Below are 19,580 nucleotides of genomic sequence, written 5' to 3'. Positions count from 1 at the left end.
GCTCGAGCTGTGTTTACACTTAACACATGGAATGGAGAGGCAGCCACAGTTGGGGATCTCAGTTAATGGTCTGGGGAGTTACAATTGGCACAGAGTGCCAGTATTCACAGATTGCTGGCAATGATCAGCCAGCAGCATGACAACACTGACTGTTGTTACTACCACACTGTGCAAAGGATGCGCCAGTCAGAAATCGCTGGTGCAGCTGAACCCAGGTCCCGACTGGCTCATCCTCACGGGGGGGAACATTTCAACTGGCAAGGCTAGTGCAAGCAATACCTTGAGCCAACAGGGGATGGGGTGAAGTATAGCGAGGTGACACAGCAATCTGAAATAATAAGCTTGAGGAGAGACGTGTCTTACGGCAGATAGGAAGGAGGTTAAAAATAAAGAAGGAATAAGAGAAATAGAAAGGAAAAAGGTGTTGAGGGGTATGAAAGCATGCAGTGTGTATATGCAAATGTACAAAGCGTTAGAAATAAATTTGGAGAATTGGAGCCACTAATTAGAACGGAGTGACATGACGTGTTGATAGAACCTTAGATTCAACAAGGCTGAGACTTGGAACTAAAAGGCAATTAGCAACATGAACAGAAAAATAGCTGTGGGACAGAAAGCAAAGAGTAGAGGTGAGTTGATTTTTTTTTTTAATTGGCAGGATTTGGGCACTCGTAGCCCAGCTCCCACTGGGAGCGAGTACACCATTAAACTGATTCAGTACAATATACCTCAAGAATCTATACTGGGACCGCTTTTATTTTCCATTTGCATAAATAATTTGGACATAGACACAATAAAGAATTCAGAAGAAAGTTCTTCACCCAGAGAGTGGTGAGAATGTGGAACTCGCTGCCACAGGGAGTGATTGAAGCGAATAGTATCGATGCATTTAAGGGGAGCCTGGACAAGCATATGAGGGAGAAGGGAATAGAGAGTTATGCTGATAGATTTAGATGAGAAAAGACGGGAGGAGGCTCGAGTGGAGCATAAATGCCGGCACGGACTGGTTGGGCCAAATGGCCTGTTTCTGTGCTGCATATCCGATGTAATCCTATGTAAGAGGAATGCTCATGAAGTTTTCTAATGATACCAAACTGGGGGGCATGGCAATCACAGATTGTAGGAGGGTGTAAACAGGTAGACAGAACAGGCGGAAAGGTGGCTGATGCAGGTCAAATACAACAGTGACTACACTTCAAAAGTACTTCATTGGCTGTAAAGCGCTTTGGATGTCCGGTGGTTGTGAAAGGCGCTATATAAATACAAGCCTTTCTTTCAATGCAGAAAAATGTAAAGCAGTACATTCTGGAAACAGAATAGTGAAGGAAGGATACGCTAAACTGTAAGATTGGAGGAACAGAGAGATCTGGGGATGTAGATACTATAAAGGGGGCGGGAGGTGAGAGGGGGGGGGGGGGGAGTGTAGATATAATAGACCATAAAAAGGGCAAATGGGATTCTTGATGTTAGACAATCGGGCATTGAATATAGAAGCAAGGAGATGATGATGAATTTTTACACATCATTGATTAGGTGACATTTGGAGTAATGTGTGCAATCCCATTATAGGACGGATCTGAGAGCCACGGAAAGGGGACAGTGAGGATTCACTAGGATAATACAAGGAATGAGGGGTTACAGTTGTGAGCAAAGGCTTGGGCTTTTTCACAAACAGAGATGGTTAAGAGGGAAGGTTAATGAAGGTATTCAAAATTCTGAAAAGTTTTGTGGGAGGAAATAGTGCAAGATCATTTCCATTGGTTGGGTAGTCAATAACAAGAGGCATCGATTCACGATTAGCATGCGAAGAACAAAGGGGGATGTTAGAAGAATTATTTTTTCACCGAGTATTATTAGAACATGGAATGTTTTACTGAGGCAGAAACTATAAACTAATTTAATAGGAAACTGGATAAACATGTGAAAGGTCAGAATATAAAAGGACACACAGAAAGAATAAATAAATACGATTCCAGTGGTTCTTCACTTGAAAAAAGAACACTAAGGAACAATGACCTCCTTAGAGTCAGAGAATCGTACACCACAAAAGGAGCTCATTTGGCCCATCATGCCTGTGCTGGCTCGTTGAAATAGCTAATCAATTAGTCCCACTCCCCTGCTTTTTCCCCATAGCCCTGCACATTTTTCCCCTTCAAGTATTTAGCCAATTTCCTTTTGAACATTATGATTGAATCTGCTTTCTTCACCCTTTCAGGCAGTGCGTTCCAGATCACAGCAACTCGCTGCGTAAAAAAAAATTCTCTTCATCCCCTCATTACCTTAAATCAGTATCCTCTGGTTACCGATTCACCCATGAGCGAAAACAGTTCATAGAATCATAAAAATGTTACAGCACAGAAGGCGGCCATATGGCCCGTCGAGCCCGTGCCGGCTCTCTGCAAGAGCACCTCAGCCAGTCCCACTCCCCCGCCCTTTCCCCGTAGCCCTGCAAATTTTTTAAATTTCAGGTACTCCGCATTTACTCTATCGAAACCCCTCATAATTTTAAATATCTATTAAATCGCCCCTTAACATTCCCTGCTTTAAGAAGAACAATTCCAGCTCTCTCGTCTCTCCACATAACTGAAATCCTTCATCCCTGGATCCATTCCAGTAAATGTCCTCTACTCCCTCTCTAAGGCCTTGACATCCTTCCGAAAGTGTCGTGTCCAGAATTGGACACAATACTCCAGCTGTGGTCTAACCAGTGATTTATAAAGCGTTGGCATAACTTGCTTGCTTTTGTGCCTCTTCGATTCTGTAATTTCTATCATTTATGCTGCAGGTTCTTCATTCTCTGCCATTAGGGAGCCCTCTGGTGGACAATAGAAACCGGCAAGCAATCCAGACCCCCCTTTAACTAGTCTGGTACTTATATTTAGATTACCGAACCAAGTTCCCAGCATGTGTGGATAAGGTCATGTTTGTCCATTCTTGAAAAGGATCTCGGCAGTTCTAATCCTCCTGTCAGGATCTGAAGTTAAAAATGAATCTATGACTGCACTTCAGAAGTATTTCATTGGCTCTAAAGAGCTTTGGGACGTCTTGAGGTTGTGAAAGGCGCTATATAAATGCAAGACTTTCTCTCAAAGCTCCACACATAGTAAAGTCTACCAGGTAGTGGAAGTCCAGATAATAATTAGTTCTTCTGTGGGGGTCAAGAACCCAGAGTCTGTGAATAAAAAAAACACTCCAGTGAATTTTAGCAAAACTTAACCTAAACTCCCAAACAAGATTCATTTAGCAGTTCAGGGAAAGGCGAATTGGGATTTTCGGGAGCGGGAATATTGGATAGCGGAGCTAATTGAGACTGGGGATATTAGGGAGTGGAGCTAGAATAGCATCATAGAAATTTACGGCACACTGTGTCCGTGCCGGCCGAAAAAGAGCTATCCAGCCCAATCCCACTTTCCAGTTCTTGGTCCATAGCCCTGTAGATTACATCACTTCAAGTGCATATCCAAGTACTTTTTAAATGCAACGCAATAATCAAGGATTCATCATACTGCTAGTTGTGGCTGCTGGTGCTGTGTTTACAATGTGAGACTGTTTTCAGGACATTGACACAAAAACAACTGCACCAATTGCTTAAAGGTTGTAACTTCACATTTTGTTTCTGGCCATGGACACTCCTTCGAGGCTGCGGGAGACTGCAGCGTTTGCCCACACCGCTTGAATGAGAGCGCAGGCTCCGCCCAGTGAGGCAAGTTAGGGCACTCTGGTTTTAGTGCCATTGACTGAAGCCGTCGTTAATCACCACTTGAGCTGGTACTCCATCCATCAGAGGCAATAGTCCTGCCGCAGGTTCACCACGCTGCTCCCTCCTGTATGTTAAGGCACTGCCTCACGGATGTTAGGGCTCCCCCTCATCATCATCACTGAAGTGAGTTCTTTGGTGGCTGAACAGTCCAATACGAGAGCCACAGACTCTATCACAGGTGGGACAGACGTTCGCCGAGGGAAGGGTTGGGTGGGACTAGTTTGGCACACGCTCCTTCCGCTGCCCGCGCTGGACCTCTTCACGCTCTCGGCATTGAGATTCGAAGAGCAACGCCCTCCCGGATGCACTTTCTCCACCAAGGGCGGTCTTGGGCTGGGGACTCCCAGGTGTCAGTGGTGATGTCGCACTTTACCAGGAAGGCTTTGAGGGTGTCATTGTAATGTTTCCACTGCCCACCTTTGGCTCGTTTGCTGTGAAGGAGCTCCGCATAAAGCATTTGCTTAGGGAGTCTCGTGTCTGGCATGCGAACCATGTGGTCTGCCCAGCGAAACTGATCGAGTGTGGTCAGTGCTTCAATGCTGGGGATGTTAGCCTGGACGAGGACGCTGACATTGGTGCGTCTGTCCTCCCAGGGGATTTGCAGGATCTTGCGGAGTTATCGTTGGTGATATATCTCCAGCGACTTGAGGTGTCTACTGTATATCGTCCATGCCTCTGATCCATACAGGAGGGCGGGTATTACTACAGCTCTTAGACCATGAGCTTGGTGGTAGATTTGAGGGCCTGGTCTTCAAACACTCTTTTCCTGAGGCACTGGAGGCGGTGTTGAATCTCCACATCAATGTCTGCTTTTGTTGATAAGAGGCTCCCGAGGTATGGGAAATGGTCCACGTTGTCCAGGGCCGCGCCGTGAATCTTGATGACTGGGGCGGCGGGGGGGGGGCGGGCGGGGAGCAGTGCTGTGCAGTGAGGACAGGCTGGTGGAAGACCTTTGTCTTACGGATGTTTAGCGTAAGGCCCATGCTTTTATATGCCTCAGTAAATACATCGACTATATCATGGAGTTCAGCCTCAGAATGTGCGCAGACGCAGACGTCGTCCGCGTACTGTAGCTCAGTGACAGAGGTTGGGGTGATCTTGGACCTGGCCTGGAGGTGGCGTAGGTTAAACAGCTTCCCACTGGTTCTGTAGTTTAGTTCCACTCCAGCGGGGAGCTTGTTGACTGTGAGGTGGAGCGTGGCAGCGAGGAAGATTGAGAAGAGGGTTGGAGCGATGTCGCAGCCCTGTTTGACCCCTTCGGCCGCCTGAGGAAAAGAGTGTTCGAAGACCAGGCCCTCAAATCTACCACCAAGCTCATGGTCTGCAGGATGCAGTACTACCCGCCCTCCTGTATATAGCAGAGGCATGGACGCTGTGCAGAAGACACCTCAAGTCGCTGGAGATATATCACCAACGATGTCCCCCTCTTGTATATTACAGCACTGCCTCGTGTCTGTCATGATGCTGTGGCTTGTACAGTAAGATGCTGCCTCATATGTGTTACAGTTCTACCTCCTGTTTCCTCTGGCTGAGGAGTCGAGCAACAGGGGATCACAGTGTCAGAATAAGGGGTCGGCCATACAGGACTGAGATGAGGAGAAACTTCATCATTCGGGGGGATGGGGCGGGGGGAATCTCTGTAATTCTCTACCCCAAAGGGCTATGGAGGCTCAATCTTCGATTATATTCAAGACAGAGATGGATAGATTTTTGGATATTAAGGGAATCAAGAGATATGGGGATAGGATAGTGCAGGAAAGTGGAGTTGAGATAGAATTAACATTACAACAGTGACTATACTTCAAAAGTACTTCATTGACTGTAAAGCGCTTTGAGACGTCCGGTGGTCGTGAAAAGTGCTATATAAATGCAAGTCTTTCTTTCCTTTAGAAGATCAGCCGTGATCTGATTGAATGGTGGAGTAGGCTCGAGGGACCGAATGGCCAACTCCTGCTTCTAATCCTTATGTTATTATGTTCTCATGTATGTTGCAATGCTGCCTTGTAAACTACAGCACTGCCACGTGAATGTTCATGCATTGCCTCGTATACATTTCGGTGCTTCTTTGTGTAAAGGGAATGGGATATATAATTGAGAAGGAAAAGGTTGCAGGGCTTTGGGAATGAGTGGGGGAGTGGTAATACATGGATCGCTCTCTCAAAGACTCGGCACAGGCACGGGCCGAATGGCCTCATTTTGTGCTGTCTGGTCTTGTGATTAAGGCACGAATGCTAAGGTTGGGGCTGTTGCTGGCAGCTGTTAGATCGATGCAGCATAAAGCTAAATACGCTCATATAAAACCTTCATTTCCCACTCACTTAAAATTTACTTTGTTCTCTTCTCCATTCCTAGGAAAGACATACTAAAGTTTCTGGATGCAGAAAAGGACATTTCGGTGCTCAAGGGCAAACTGAAGGCAGGGGATATCATACATTACATATTTGACCGAGACAGGACCCTGAATATATCCCATAGCCTCTACGAGCTGTTACCGAGGACATCGCCAATGAAAAATAAGCACTTCAAACAGTGCGCGATTGTCGGGAATTCTGGGATTCTGCTCAACAGTGGCTGTGGGCAAGAGATTGACGCTCACGAATTTGTGATAAGGTAATACCGAGAAGACTGGTGTGCATCTAGGCAGCAGTGTGATGAGGAGCATGACTTAAAGAAAGAGATTAACATTGATAGTCTTAAATGTATTAAAGATACGGAAAGGAAGTCTTTGGAGAAAATCTTTGTTTGGCTCAGCGGTAGCATTCTCGCTTCTGAGTCAGAAATTTGTGGGTTCGAGCTCTCCTCCTCGCCAGGAGCAGGACTGAGGGAGTGTTGCATTGTCTGAGGTGCTGCCCCTCAGATCAGATGTTAATTTACAATTCTGTCATTTTTTTTCTTTATCATTCTTCGGGATGAGGGCGTCGCTGGCAAGGCCAGCATTTATTGCCCATCCCTAGTTACCCTTGACAAGGTGTCGAGAAGGTGCAAATGGTATGTTGGCCTTTATTATAAGGGGGCTGGAGTATAAGAGTAAGGAAGCCTTGCTGCAATTGTACAGGGCTTTAGTGAGACCACACCTGGAGTACTGTACCTAAGGAAGGATATACTTGCCTTAGATGCACAACGAAGGGTTCACTAGATTGATTCCTAGGATGAGAGGTCTGTCCTATAAGGAGAGATTGTATAGAATGGGCCTACACTCTCTGGAGTTTAGAAGACTGAGAGGTGATCTCATTGGGAAATTTCCTCACTGAGAGGTTGTGAATCTTTGGAATCCTCTACCCCAGATTGCTGTGGCTGCTTGGTCGTTGAGTATATTCAAGGCTGAGATTGATAGATTTCTGGACTCTTAAGGTAATCAAGGGATATGGAGATTCGGTGGGAAAGGGGATTTGAGGTTTGTAATGTATTTGCTTCATGGGTTCTTTGCTTAAGAATTCATAGCAACACATTGTTATTAAGAACTAGTTGGTTTTTAACAAAGGTTTAACAATCACACTACACATTACCAGTTCATCCACTAAGCTCACAACTGCATACCTCATCGTGGATGACCTTGACCCAACTGACTGGGGTTTTATTGAGTCTTGTGAACATCACGTGACTGGCTAAGCCACTCACAATGCAACAGCTCCACAACTATTTTTAACTGTATCAGTAATCAAGTGCCCCCCCTGATTAAAGGGGGGGGCACACTCCAAAAACTTTTCAAGTGCCCCCTTGTTTGTTTTTTTTGAGGGCATCAAAAACACAAATTATACAAGTGCCCCCTGGCTAAAAGGGAGGTGGGGGGGCACTAAAACCGACAACTTAAACAAATTAAACTGTAGACATGAAGATCAAATTAAAGTTTGATTGCCGGGGGTGATGATGCACCCAGTCCCTCCGGTGCCCACCTCTCGCGGAGGGCTGCGAGCGTACCGGTGGACACCGTGTGCTCTATCTCCAGGAACACCCTGGCTCGGATGTAATCATGGAAGAGAGGCAGGCAGTCAGGTAACAGCTCTACAAACCTGTGAGCATACTCACATGTGCATACATTACAAGGTTGAAGATCAGCGATGACCTTATTGAATAGCGGAGCTGGCTCGAGGTGCTGTATTCGTGCCCCTAATTCTTACGTTCTTATGTGGTGAGTCCTTCTTCTTGAACCGCTGCAGCCCATGTGAGGAAGGTACTCCCAAAATGCTGTTAGGTAGGGAGATCAGGTTGTTTCAGGTGGATGCTAAAGATTCTGTGTCACTATTTAATGAAGAACAGCGAGTTAATTTGGTGAAATAAAAACAGAAATTGCTGGAAAGGCCATCAACCTGAAACATTAACTCTGTTTGTCTCCACAGATGCCGCCTGCCCTGCTGAGTATTTCCAGCATTTTCTGTTTTTATTTCAGATTTCCGGCAGTATTTTGCCTCTGTATTAGAGTTAATTTGCTATCCTGACCAACATTCCTCCTTCAGCCAATGCTACCAAAGATACATTCCATTGGCTGTTTGTGGGATCTTGCTGGTGGCAATTGGTCTCTGCATTTACCTGTACAACAGCAGTGATCCCCCTTCAAAAGCAATTTAACGCCTGTGAGACATCCTGAGGATGGTCAGCTGTGGCTCAGTGGGTAGCACACTCACCTCTGTGTCAGAAGGTTGTGGGTTTAAGTCCCACTCCAGGGATCTAAGTACAAAAATTTAGGTTGACAATGCAGTGCTGAAGGAGTGTTGCACTGTCAGAGGTGCCATCTTTTGGAGGTTCTGTCTGCTCTCTTAGGTGGACGTAAAAGATCTCATGGCACTATGGAAGAAGAGCAGGGGAGTTATCCCCAGTTTCCTGGCCAATATTTATCCCTCAATCAACATAAACAGATTATCTGATCATTATCACATTGCTGTTTGTAGAGAGAAGAGACCTGACGGGCCAAAAGCCTTCTCTCATCACATACTATCTTATGAAAGAAAGACTTGCATTTCTATAGCGCCTTTCATGTCCACCAGATGTCCCAAAGTGTTTTACAGCCAATGAAGCGATTTTGATGTATGGTCACTGTTGTAAATTAGGAAACGTGCTAGTCAATTTGCACTCAGCAAGCTCCCGCAAACAGCAATGTGATATTGACCAGAAAATCTGTTTTAGTAATGTTGATTGAGGGAGAAATATTGGCCAGGACACCATGGAAAATTCCCCCTGCTCTTCTTTGAAATAGTGCCATGGGATCGTTTACTTCTACCGTAGAGAGAGCAGGCAGGGCCTCAGTTTAACGTCTCATCCAAATGACTGCACCTCTGACAGTGCAACGCTCCCTCAGCACTGCATTGAAGTGTCAGCCTAGATTTTTTGTACTGAAGTTCCTGTAGTGGGACTTGAACCCACAACCTTCTGGCTCAGCAGCGAGAGTGCTACCCACTGAGCCACAATTGACACATCCAGTTCCTAAGTTCCAGCACAATGCCATTCTAGGTTCATAGGTCATACACTATAAGAACATAAGAAATAGGAACAGGAGAAGGCCATACAGCCCCTCGAGCCTGCTCCGCCATTTAATAAGATCATGGCTGATCTGATCATAGACTTAGCTCCACTTCCCCGCCCCCTCCCCTTAACCCCTTATGGCTTAAGAAACTGTCTATTTCTGTCTTAAATTTATTCAATGCCCCAGCTTCCACAGCTCTCTGAGGCAGCGAATTAATAACCCTCAGAGAAGAAATTTCTCCTCATCTCTGTTTTAACTGGGCGGCCCTTTATTCTAAGATTATGCCCTCTAGTTCTAGTCTCCCCCATCAGTGGAAACATCCTCTCTACATCCACCTTGTCAAGCCCCCTCATAATCTTATACGTTTCGATAAGATCACCTCTCATTCTTCTGAATTCCAATGAGTAGAAGCCCAACCTACTCAACCTTTCCTCATAAGTCAACCCCCTCATCCCCCGAATCAATCGAGTGAACCGTCTCCGAACTGCCTCCAAAGCAGGTATATCCTTTCGTAAATATGGAAACAAAACTGCATGCAGTATTCTAGGTGCGGCCTCATATAGCTGCACCTTATATAGCTGTAGCAAGACTTCTCTGCTTTTATACTCCATCCCCTTTGCAATAAAGGCCAAGATTCCATTGGCCTTCCTGATCACTTGCTGTACCTGCATACTATCCTTTGCGGGAACAACGAATAATTAACACGCAGCTTAATTTTTTTTAAGATGCAATCTTGCCCCAGTGGAAGGGTTCGCACAAGATGTTGGTTTGAAGACCGATTTAGTGACGATGAACCCTTCGGTGGTGCAACGAGCGTTCGAAGATTTGAAGAATGAAACATGGAAGGGGAAGCTGCTTCACCGGCTAAAGATGTTGGATGGTGGAATTCTCTGGATCCCCGCGTTCATGGCTAAAGGGGGAGAAGAGCGTGTAGAGTGGGTGAACAACCTCATCATAAAGCACAAGATCCATGTACAGACTGCCTATCCATCACTGAGGCTCCTACACGCAGTACGGGGGTGAGTACCAGCTCCGGGACACAGGCTCCAAACCGCTTGCTTGATTTTCCAATATAAAGTCACTGCCGTGCAGAGAGAATCCCATCTCCTCAGGCAGTCTGGGTTCCGACTCACGCACGGTCTTCTTGGCAAGATATGCGAGAGCTTGCCGTCGGTTAATTAAACAGCCTCAGAGGGTGATAATGAGATTACAATGAGGGTGTTAACATAACCAGGCGCTTGAGATATTTTGTGATCCAGCGATTTGCGGTGACTTGTCCATTACCCAAATCACGGCGAATTTGGCAGCTAGCAAAGAGTGAGAATCAGAGTAAGTAAAATTCTACCTTGATAAAAGAAAAAGCAAAAAAAAAATCTCAAAAGCATTGCTGGAGCGATTAAAATAGGGGACAGGCAAGAGGCCAAAATTGGAAGAGCGCAGAAGTCTCGGAGGTTATAGGGCTGGAGGAGGTAATGGAGATTTGGGGGGGGGGGGGGCGGAGGAGGAGATAATGGAGATGGTGGGGGTGGGTGGGGCGGAGGAGGAGATAATGGAGATGGTGGGTGGGGCGGAGGAGGACATAATGGAGATGGTGGGGGGGGGGGCGGAGGAGGAGATAATGGAGATGGTGGGGTGGGGGGGGCGGAGGAGGAGATAATGGAGATGGTGGGGTGGGGGGGGGAGGCGGAGGAGGACATAATGGAGATGGTGGGGGGGGGGGCGGAGGAGGACATAATGGAGATGGTGGGGAGCGGGGGGCGGAGGAGGAGATGGTGAGGGGGGGCGTGGGGAGGGGCGGAGGAGGAGATAATGGAGATGGTGGGGGGGGGGTGGGGGGGGCTGGTGGCAGCGAATATATGGAGGGATTTGAAAACAAGGAAAATAATTTTCCAGCTGAGGTGTTGCTGGAGCCAACCTCAGGAGCCAATGTAGGTCAGCGAGCACAGGGGTGATGGGTGAATGGGATTTGGTGCGAGTTAGGATACGGGCAGAGGAGTTTTGGATGAGCTTAATTTTATGAAGAATGGAAAATGGGAGGCCAGTCAGAAGAGCATTGGAATAGCTAAGTCCAGAGGTAACAAAGGCATGGATGAGGGTTTCAGCAGCAAATGAGTTGAGGCAGAGGCGGAGTCGGAATTTGACGATCTTGGGGATGGTGTAGATATGTGGTTGGAAGCACAGACCCAGCACCTTCTTGGGGAGGCACTCATGAGATTGCTATTTGTAGCTACAGTATAAACGGCTATGTTTATGATGTTGCCAACGCCTTGATGGCTAGAGGAAGTCTTTCCCACTGCTATGGACAGCTCAGTCCCACACCTGGCACCGCAGTTACCGAACAAAGCTCCCCTGTGTTAATGCTTGAGAAACTTCATCCACCAACAGCTAAACATCGTTCCTCAGCTTCCAAGCAGCACAAATGAATGCATCAGTAATATTGGGATGTGGGGTTGCTGTATTGAGTCTCTCTATCAGCGTACCTTCTTGGTCTTGTTTTTTAAATAGGCAGATTACAATGCACAGAAAGCAAATCGTTTTAATACCCAGTCAGTTTTCCAGCTTCAAATCATATTATCACTCGGCATATAATTAGATTTGGCAACGGTGCGGATAAACTTGGCTTTGTTAGAAGATGCTCTGAGGCAAAGCCATAAAAATTATTCTTCAGCTAATCAGGAAAGATAGAAAGCTAGATTGCTAATGTTAATTTTCATTGATTCAAAATGTTCCTCAGGGAGGGAATTCCAGAGCTTCGGGTAAAGGCAGCTTCCGACAGTTGCCAGGGATGGAAACAGTGGCCAGGTAAACAGAGTTTGTGTTGGGGACCAAAGACGACCAAAGATGCTGAAGCTAGTTATATGCAGAAAAATGCATGCCAATATAGAAAAGTAGCAAAAAATGAGCAAGAGCTTCAAAGGAGTTGCCACAGCCCCATAAAGGTGACAAAGCCAAGAACAGCCCTGATCACAAGCCCATGTGACACGCAAAATAAATAGTTACACGGGCTTCATAACTTAAGCTGTCGGTAGACAGAAAATGTCTTCACTTGTATTAGAAGGGAAATAATACAATAAATACTTGTAAATGATAATTAATACTTGAAGACACAAACTTAGTGGAATTGTTACAGTGGCTCACTCCCCTGGAAAATGTTGAATTTTTATTTCAAAAATAATGCACTCGGGTTAATTTTCAGCACTTTCGCACTTCACAATTGATAGATTTTCAGTCTTAAAAAACAAAGTCCCCAAAAGTTACCTCAACAATCATTCTCTCACATTCCATCGCCCAAGTCAGTTGACAGAAGCACTGTATCCCATCCAACAACCCACCCTTTCACTGGGCAGTCCCTCCTCTGACTCTCCAAGGTCATACTGGCACTCTGCTTCACCTCCAATCCAGTTCAATCTGTAACTCACCTTCCCCCATTCACGCTGACACTATTCTTTCCTCTTCACCGGTCCAAGTTGATGTTTCTCATCCTTGTTTTCAAATCATTTCATTGCTTTACCCCTTGCTAACTCTGCAACCTCCTCCAGCCCGACCACCCTTACCCTCACCCCTCCCCCGCTCCACATTCTCCATTCCTCTGATTCTGGCCTCTTGTGTGTCTCTCCACCCTTTACTCCAGCATTGGCAGCCGTGCCTTCAACTGCCTAGGCATTCCAGAATTACCTCCGTAAACTGCTCCGTTTCTCCACCTCCACTTCAACTGACAGTATAAGAATGGAAGACTGTACATTGAAGAGACAAAGACGCGTTCATATATAGCATCTTTCATGGCTTCAGGGTGTCCCAAAGCGCTTTACAGCCAACGAAGTACCTTTTGTTTTTACATAGTACCTTTCATGCCTTTGTCACGTTCAGGCCGGATTACTCCATTGCTCTTCTGGGCTGGTCTCCCGTTCTCCACCCTCTTAAGCCTCAGTTCATCCAAACTTCTGCAGCCCTTGTCCTATCTCGCCCCATCCCACTTGCCTATCACTGTTGTCCTCGCTGACCTACATTGGCTCCTGGTTGTGCAATGCCTCCATTTTAAAATTCTTATCCTTGAGTTTAGATCCCACCGAGGCCTCCCCTCGCGGAGTGATTTCGACCGGGAAATAGGTACGTTCGCGTTGGGACGCCCATTTTCTACCCTGCGCGATTTTACTCTCCATTTACCCGTGCAATCTCCTCCAGCCTCTGCTCATCTTTTTTTTAAAATCTCTGCTCTGGTTTGTTTAAAAATAACCTATTTCTTTTTTTTAAACCAGTTAATGGCTGGAGAGCTAAGCTGAAAGAAATTAATTTGCATTTGCTGGATAACCAGCTTTTCGAGCCCTGTAGGCCCCATTACGATCCTGTTGCCTAGCAACCCAGGTCAGCAGCGCAATAATACCAGGCAACCGAGATCAATGTCCAGTTTTAAACACAACATCTCAGATTTAGCTGCATGTATGCCAAGGTCAGTGCTCTGCTCCCAGAGGTGTTCAGACTCTCAGTGGGAAATCTTTGACTGTACCCTGCTGTTGTAGGCCTTTGAAGAGAGGCCTCTTATGAATCAGGTTGCCTGAAAAGAGAAGAGACAGCCAGACAAATAAGCCATGACTGTTGAGAGGGTTTGTCCTCGGAGGGATTGTGGAATTATCCCTCAGACACCGGCATGAGTCAGCACCTTCAGGAGCGGCGGGGAGAAAGCAGGATGAAAAGAGAAATTATGGTTTGAGATAGCGAATCTGTAACCGCAGAGTTAGTTGTGGCGCAGTGGGTAGCACTCTCACCTCTGAGTCAGAAGGTGGTGGGTTCAAGTCCCACACTAGGGACAAAAAAAAAATTTATGCAGTGCTGAGGGAGCACTGTACTGTCAGAGGTGTCATCTTTCGGATGAGATGTCTGCTCTCGCAAGTGGACGTAAACGATCCCATGGCACTATTTTGAAGAAGAGCAGGGGAGTTATCCCCAGTGGCTTGGCCAATATTTATCCCTCAATCAACATAACAAAAAAAACAGATTATCTGGTCATTATCAGATTGCTGTTTATGGGAGCTTGCTGTGCACAAGTTGGCTGCCGCGTTTCCTACATTACAACAGTGACTAAACTCCAAAAGTACGTCATTGGCTGTAGTGCTTTGAGACCTCCAGTGATCATGAAAGGCATTATATAAATCCAAGTCTGTCTTTCTTTCTTTAAATGAGGATTAATAACGTAACTGATTTCCTTCTCCCCAGGTACTGGCTGACCAACCGGGTCCTGATCAAACGCCCCACCACTGGCCTCTTGATGTACACTCTTGCCACTCGATTCTGCGACGAGATCCACCTTTATGGCTTCTGGCCCTTCCCCAAGGACCAGAAGGGAAATGCCGTGAAGTATCACTACTACGACAGCCTAACATACGAATATAACTCACGAGCCACACCGCACACGATGCCACTGGAGTTCAAGACGCTGAAAAGCATGCACCTGCGGGGCGCACTGAAACTCAGTGTCGGGGAATGCAGCTTGGCAACATAGGGGCTTCGCAAGCAGGCAAAGCGAGGAGGGAGACTCTCCTTTATTGGCCAGCGCCGTGGCATCATTGGAAAAACGGAAGGTTAAAGTTCAGCCTTGCACAGGGGCGGGGGGGGAGGAGGGGGGGATCGATCACTGTGTCAATGGACTCTGGTGGGCAAGGCCTCAACCTCTGGAACATGCTCTGAGAGCGTTAGCATAAGAAAGGGAAGGCAAACGTTGTGTCTTTTATACATGGAGAGAGAAGCACCAACTTGAAGCTTACGACCACAGGGTTGGACTCTTGCACACAAGATGTAGCGAAGGTTCCTTTGCGGGGCCAGGCTTTCATGGTCAGGAGAGAACCTGCTTTGTGCAGAATTCGGCTCCTTCGCAAAGCAGACATGATTATTAAGAAATGTATGAATACTTAAACTTCAAGAAATGTAATTTTGTTTTCTCAGCAAGGGACTGCCAGGGAAAGACAGTGAACAATATCACCAGCAAACACAATTTGAAACAAAAGGAATGCAGTTCAGTTGGATGGTATGCTGAAAGATTCTGTTTCCTGTCGTTTAAATGTGACGCACTGACACCAACCTGGAAGCTTGAACAAAGTCACTGAAAATTAACATTTTATTGAGTAAGAATAATTCAAGTGACTGTTCTAAAAACAAAAAGTTTGAATCGAATGATTAATGTACATTCTCCAGCCCATTGTCATATAGCATCTGCTATTCACTATCACACAGGGTCTGCTACTCTCTGTAACATAGCAATATTCTGCAGTTCTGTACAATGGACATGGGCCGATTCGCACTACAAGGCTGGGGCTGCTATTCACTACAATACAGAGCCAACTATTCTCTATAATACCAGGTCTACAGTTCTCCATAACAGGGGCTGCTATTCAATATCCTACAGGGGCTGCAATTCTTGGTCTACTATGTTCTATAATACACACAAGGCTGCTACTATCTATAAGCTGGGAACTGCTATTCTCTACAATATTCGGAGGATATTACATCGGAAATAAAGCACAGAAACAGGCCATTTGGCCCAACCAGTCCATGCTGGCATATATGCTCCACTCGAGCCTCCTCCCGTCTATTCTCATCTAACTCTATCAGCATAACCCTCTATTCCCCCCTTCTCCTTCATATGCTTGTCTTGCCTCCCCTTAAATGCATCTATACTATTCGCTTCAACCACTCACTGTGGTAGCGAGTTCCACATTCTCACCACTCTCTGGATAACGAAGTTTCTTCTGAATTCCCTATTTGATTCTTGGTGACTATCTTGTATCGATGGCCTCTAGTTTTGCTCTTCCATACAAGTGGAAATACTCTCCCTGTAGCCACTCTTACCAAAACCTTTCACAATTTTAAAGACCTCTATTAGGTCACCCCTCAAGTCTTTTTTCAAGAGAAAAGAGACCCAGTCATTTCATCCTTTCCTGATAGGTATAATCTTGCATTTCTGGTATCATCCTTGTAAATCTTTTTTGCATCTTCTCCAGTGCCTCTATATCCTTTTAACAATATGGCGACCAGAATTGTATGCAGTACTCCAAGTGTGGCCTAACCAAAGTTCGATATAAGTTTAGCATAACTTCTCGATTTGTCAATTCTATCCATCTAGAAATAAGCCCTATATACTCTTCTCTTTAATACACATGGAGTTTGCTATTCCCTATATCACACAGTATGTGAAGAGAAAAAGATTAGTGAAGTCAAACATAGGTCCCTTGCAGTCAGAATCAGATGAATTTATAATGGGGAACAAAGAAATGGCAGACCAATTGAACAAATACTTTGGTTCTGTCTTCACGAAGGAAGACACAAATTAACCTCTCTGAAATACTGGGGGACCGAGGGGCTAGTGAGAAGGAGGAACTGAAGGAAATCCTTATTAGTCAGGAAATTGTGTTAGGGAAATTGATGGGATTGAAGACCGATAAATCCCCAGGGCTTGACAGTCTGCGTTCTAGAGTACTTAAGGAAGTGGCCCTAGAAATAGTGGATGCATTGGTGATCATTTTCCAGCAGTCTATCGACTCTGGATCAGTTCCTATGGACTGGAGGGTAGTTAATGTAACACCACTTTTTAAGGAGGGGGGAAGAGAGAAAACGGAATTATAGACCGGTTAGCCTGACATCAGTTGTGGGGAAAATGTTGGAATCAATTATTAAAGATGAAATAGCAGTGCATTTGGAAAGCAGTGACAGGATCGGTCCAAGTCAGCATGGATTTATGAAAGGGAAATCATGCTTGACAAATCTTCTAGAATTTTTTGAGGATGTAACTAGTAGAGTGGACAGGGAAGAACCAGTGGATGTAATGTATTTGGACTTTCAAAAGGCGTTTGACAAGGTCCCACACAAGAGATTGGTGTGCAAAATTAAAGCACATGGTATTGGGGGTAATGTATTGACGTGGATAGAGAACTGGTTGGCAGACAGGAAGCAGAGAGTCGGGATAAACGGGTCCTTTTCAGAATGGCAGGCAGTGACTCATGGGGTGCTTCAGAGCTCAGTGCTGGGATCCCAGCTATTTACAATATACATCAATGATTTAGATGAAGCAATTGAGTGTAATATCTCCAAGTTTGCAGATGACACTAAGCTAAGTGGCGGTGTGAGCTGCGAGGAGCATGCTAAGAGGCTGCAGGGTGACTTGGACAGGTTAGATGAGTGGGCAAATGCATGGCAGATGCAATATAATGTGGATAAATGTGAGGTTATCTACTTTGGTGGCGAAAACATGAGGGCAGAATATTATCTGAATGGCGGCAGATTAGGAAAAGGGAAGGTGCAACGAGATCTGGGTGTCATGGTTCATCAGTCATTGAAAGTTGGCATGCAGGTACAGCAGGCAGTGAAGGCGGCAAATGGCATGTTGGCCTTCATAGCTAGGGGAATTGAGTATAGGAGCAGGGAGGTCTTACTGCAGTTTTACAGGGCCTTGGTGAGGCCTCACCTGGAATATTGTGTTCAGTTTTGGTCTCCTAATCTGAGGAAGGACGTTCTTGCTATTGAGGGAGTACAGCGAAGGTTCACCAGACTGATTCCCGCGATGGCAGGACTGACATATGAGGTAAGACTGGATCGACTCGGCCTGTATTCACTGGAGTTTAGAAGAATGAGAGGGGATCTCATAGAAACATATAAAATACTGACAGGACTGGACAGGTTAGATGTAGGAAGAATGTTTATGATGTTGGGGAAGTCCAGAACCAGGGGTCACAGTCTAAGGATAAGGGGTAAGCCATTTAGGACCGAGATGAGGAGAAACTTCTTCACTCAGAGAGTTGTTAACCTGTGGAATTCTCTATCGCAGAGAGTTGTTGATGCGAGTTCGTTGGATATATTCAAGAGATATGGCCCTTACGCCTAAAGGGATCAAGGGGTATGGAGAGAAAGCAGGAAAGGGGTACTGAGGTGATCAGCCATGACCTTATTGAATGGTTGTGCAGGCTCGAAGGACCGAATTGACTACTTCTGCACCTATTTTCTATGTATACTACTATTGGCAGCATTTACATACCTCTTATGAAACTATGTTGATTCATCTCAATTTTCTATGGTTATCTCATTTGCAATGGGTTGGACAAGCACACGAGTGGAGCAGATAATTACACACTGCTGCATTTTAAATGTATGGGGACAATTAAAGGGGAGTATCACAATAGGATGACAACAATTCTGGAAGCCCTCATAGAGCCTTGAAAGAATCGATGGAATGGAAAATTTGGTGGTTTCTGTAAAGGATAATGCAGCAAAGGATAATATGCTGAAAATTACCCCACGGGGTATGTAACTGATTATAATACACACTGGAGCTAATATTCTATATAACATACGCACAGGATCTGCTGATCCCCATAATATACAGTTGTGCTGCTATTTCTTATCATGTACACAGGGTTTGCGATGAACTGTAATGTACAGTGGGCTGATATTCTCTGCAATATACTTTGGGGCTGTTATTCTCTATAATACACACTGACTTCACGGTTCTCTATCAAATACACAAGATTTGCTATTCCCTGTAATATAGAGTAGGGCTGATAGTCTCCATAATATGCACTGGGACTGATTATTTCTGTATTGGAATTGTAGAATGATACGGCACAGAAGGCGGCCATTCGGCCCATCGTGCCTGCGGCAGCTTGTTGAAAGCTATCCAATTAGTCCCTCTCCCCTGCTCTTTCCGCATTGCCCTGCACAATTTTTTCCTTTTCCAATGCATTTTCAATTCCCTTTTGTAAGTTACTATTGAATCAGCTTCGACCGTCCTTTCAGGCAGTGCTTTCCAGATGATAATGACTCGCTGCGTAAAATAACATCCTCATCCTCCCTTCTGGTTCTTCTTTACAATTCCTTTGCACACAGCGTTGCTATTCTCTACAATATACATCGGGGCTGCTGTTATTTTTTTTCTTTTATGCACTAGGGGAAGCTGCGATGCTCCCAATAAGGACCGTGCCGGGTGGGACTGGACAGTTGCCCCTGCTGTACTTTCTACCCTTAAGACAGAAATGCACTCCCACCATAAGCTCCTCCAGCAAGCAGTGCAGCCAAGAACCACTACAGCTTATTGTGGAGGCTGCCTGACTTCGAATACTCACGAGACTCGGATTTGCTCGGGCTGGGCGTTTCCACTGGAATTACGCATGAAATTTAAATTCCAGTTGCAATTCTTAAATGTATAATGCAATGGACCATTTGGTACAATAATGTGTTGTAATGTCAATAACATGACTTATTATGATAAACAAGCAAAAAAATGTCATTAATTTATTGAGTCAATCCACAGTAAAAGGAGACTAGGAATTCTTCTGGAGTACAATATACACAGTACATTGTTAGAGCAAAGAAAGACTTGCA

The 19,580-nt window shown here is 45.5% G+C and overlaps 1 protein-coding gene across 1 annotated transcript in view; it reads left to right on the top strand.

Annotated features, from left to right (window-relative positions):
* Positions 1-19,569, top strand: part of LOC139227612 (alpha-2,8-sialyltransferase 8B-like) — a 49,232-nt gene extending 29,663 nt beyond the window's left edge. Inside the window, exons 4-6 of the mRNA XM_070858490.1 lie at positions 6,113-6,370; positions 9,944-10,237; positions 14,430-19,569. Of these exons, the coding sequence (XP_070714591.1) occupies positions 6,113-6,370; positions 9,944-10,237; positions 14,430-14,715 (838 nt within the window). The 3' untranslated portion in view covers positions 14,716-19,569. The remainder of the gene's footprint in view (positions 1-6,112; positions 6,371-9,943; positions 10,238-14,429) is intronic.
* Positions 19,570-19,580: the final 11 nt, after the last annotated feature.

This window comes from Pristiophorus japonicus, chromosome 17, assembly GCF_044704955.1.
Source record: "Pristiophorus japonicus isolate sPriJap1 chromosome 17, sPriJap1.hap1, whole genome shotgun sequence".
Lineage (NCBI taxonomy): Eukaryota > Metazoa > Chordata > Chondrichthyes > Pristiophoridae > Pristiophorus > Pristiophorus japonicus.
The sequence above is the reverse complement of the archived record's forward strand: the minus strand, read 5'-3'. Positions and strand labels throughout refer to the sequence as shown.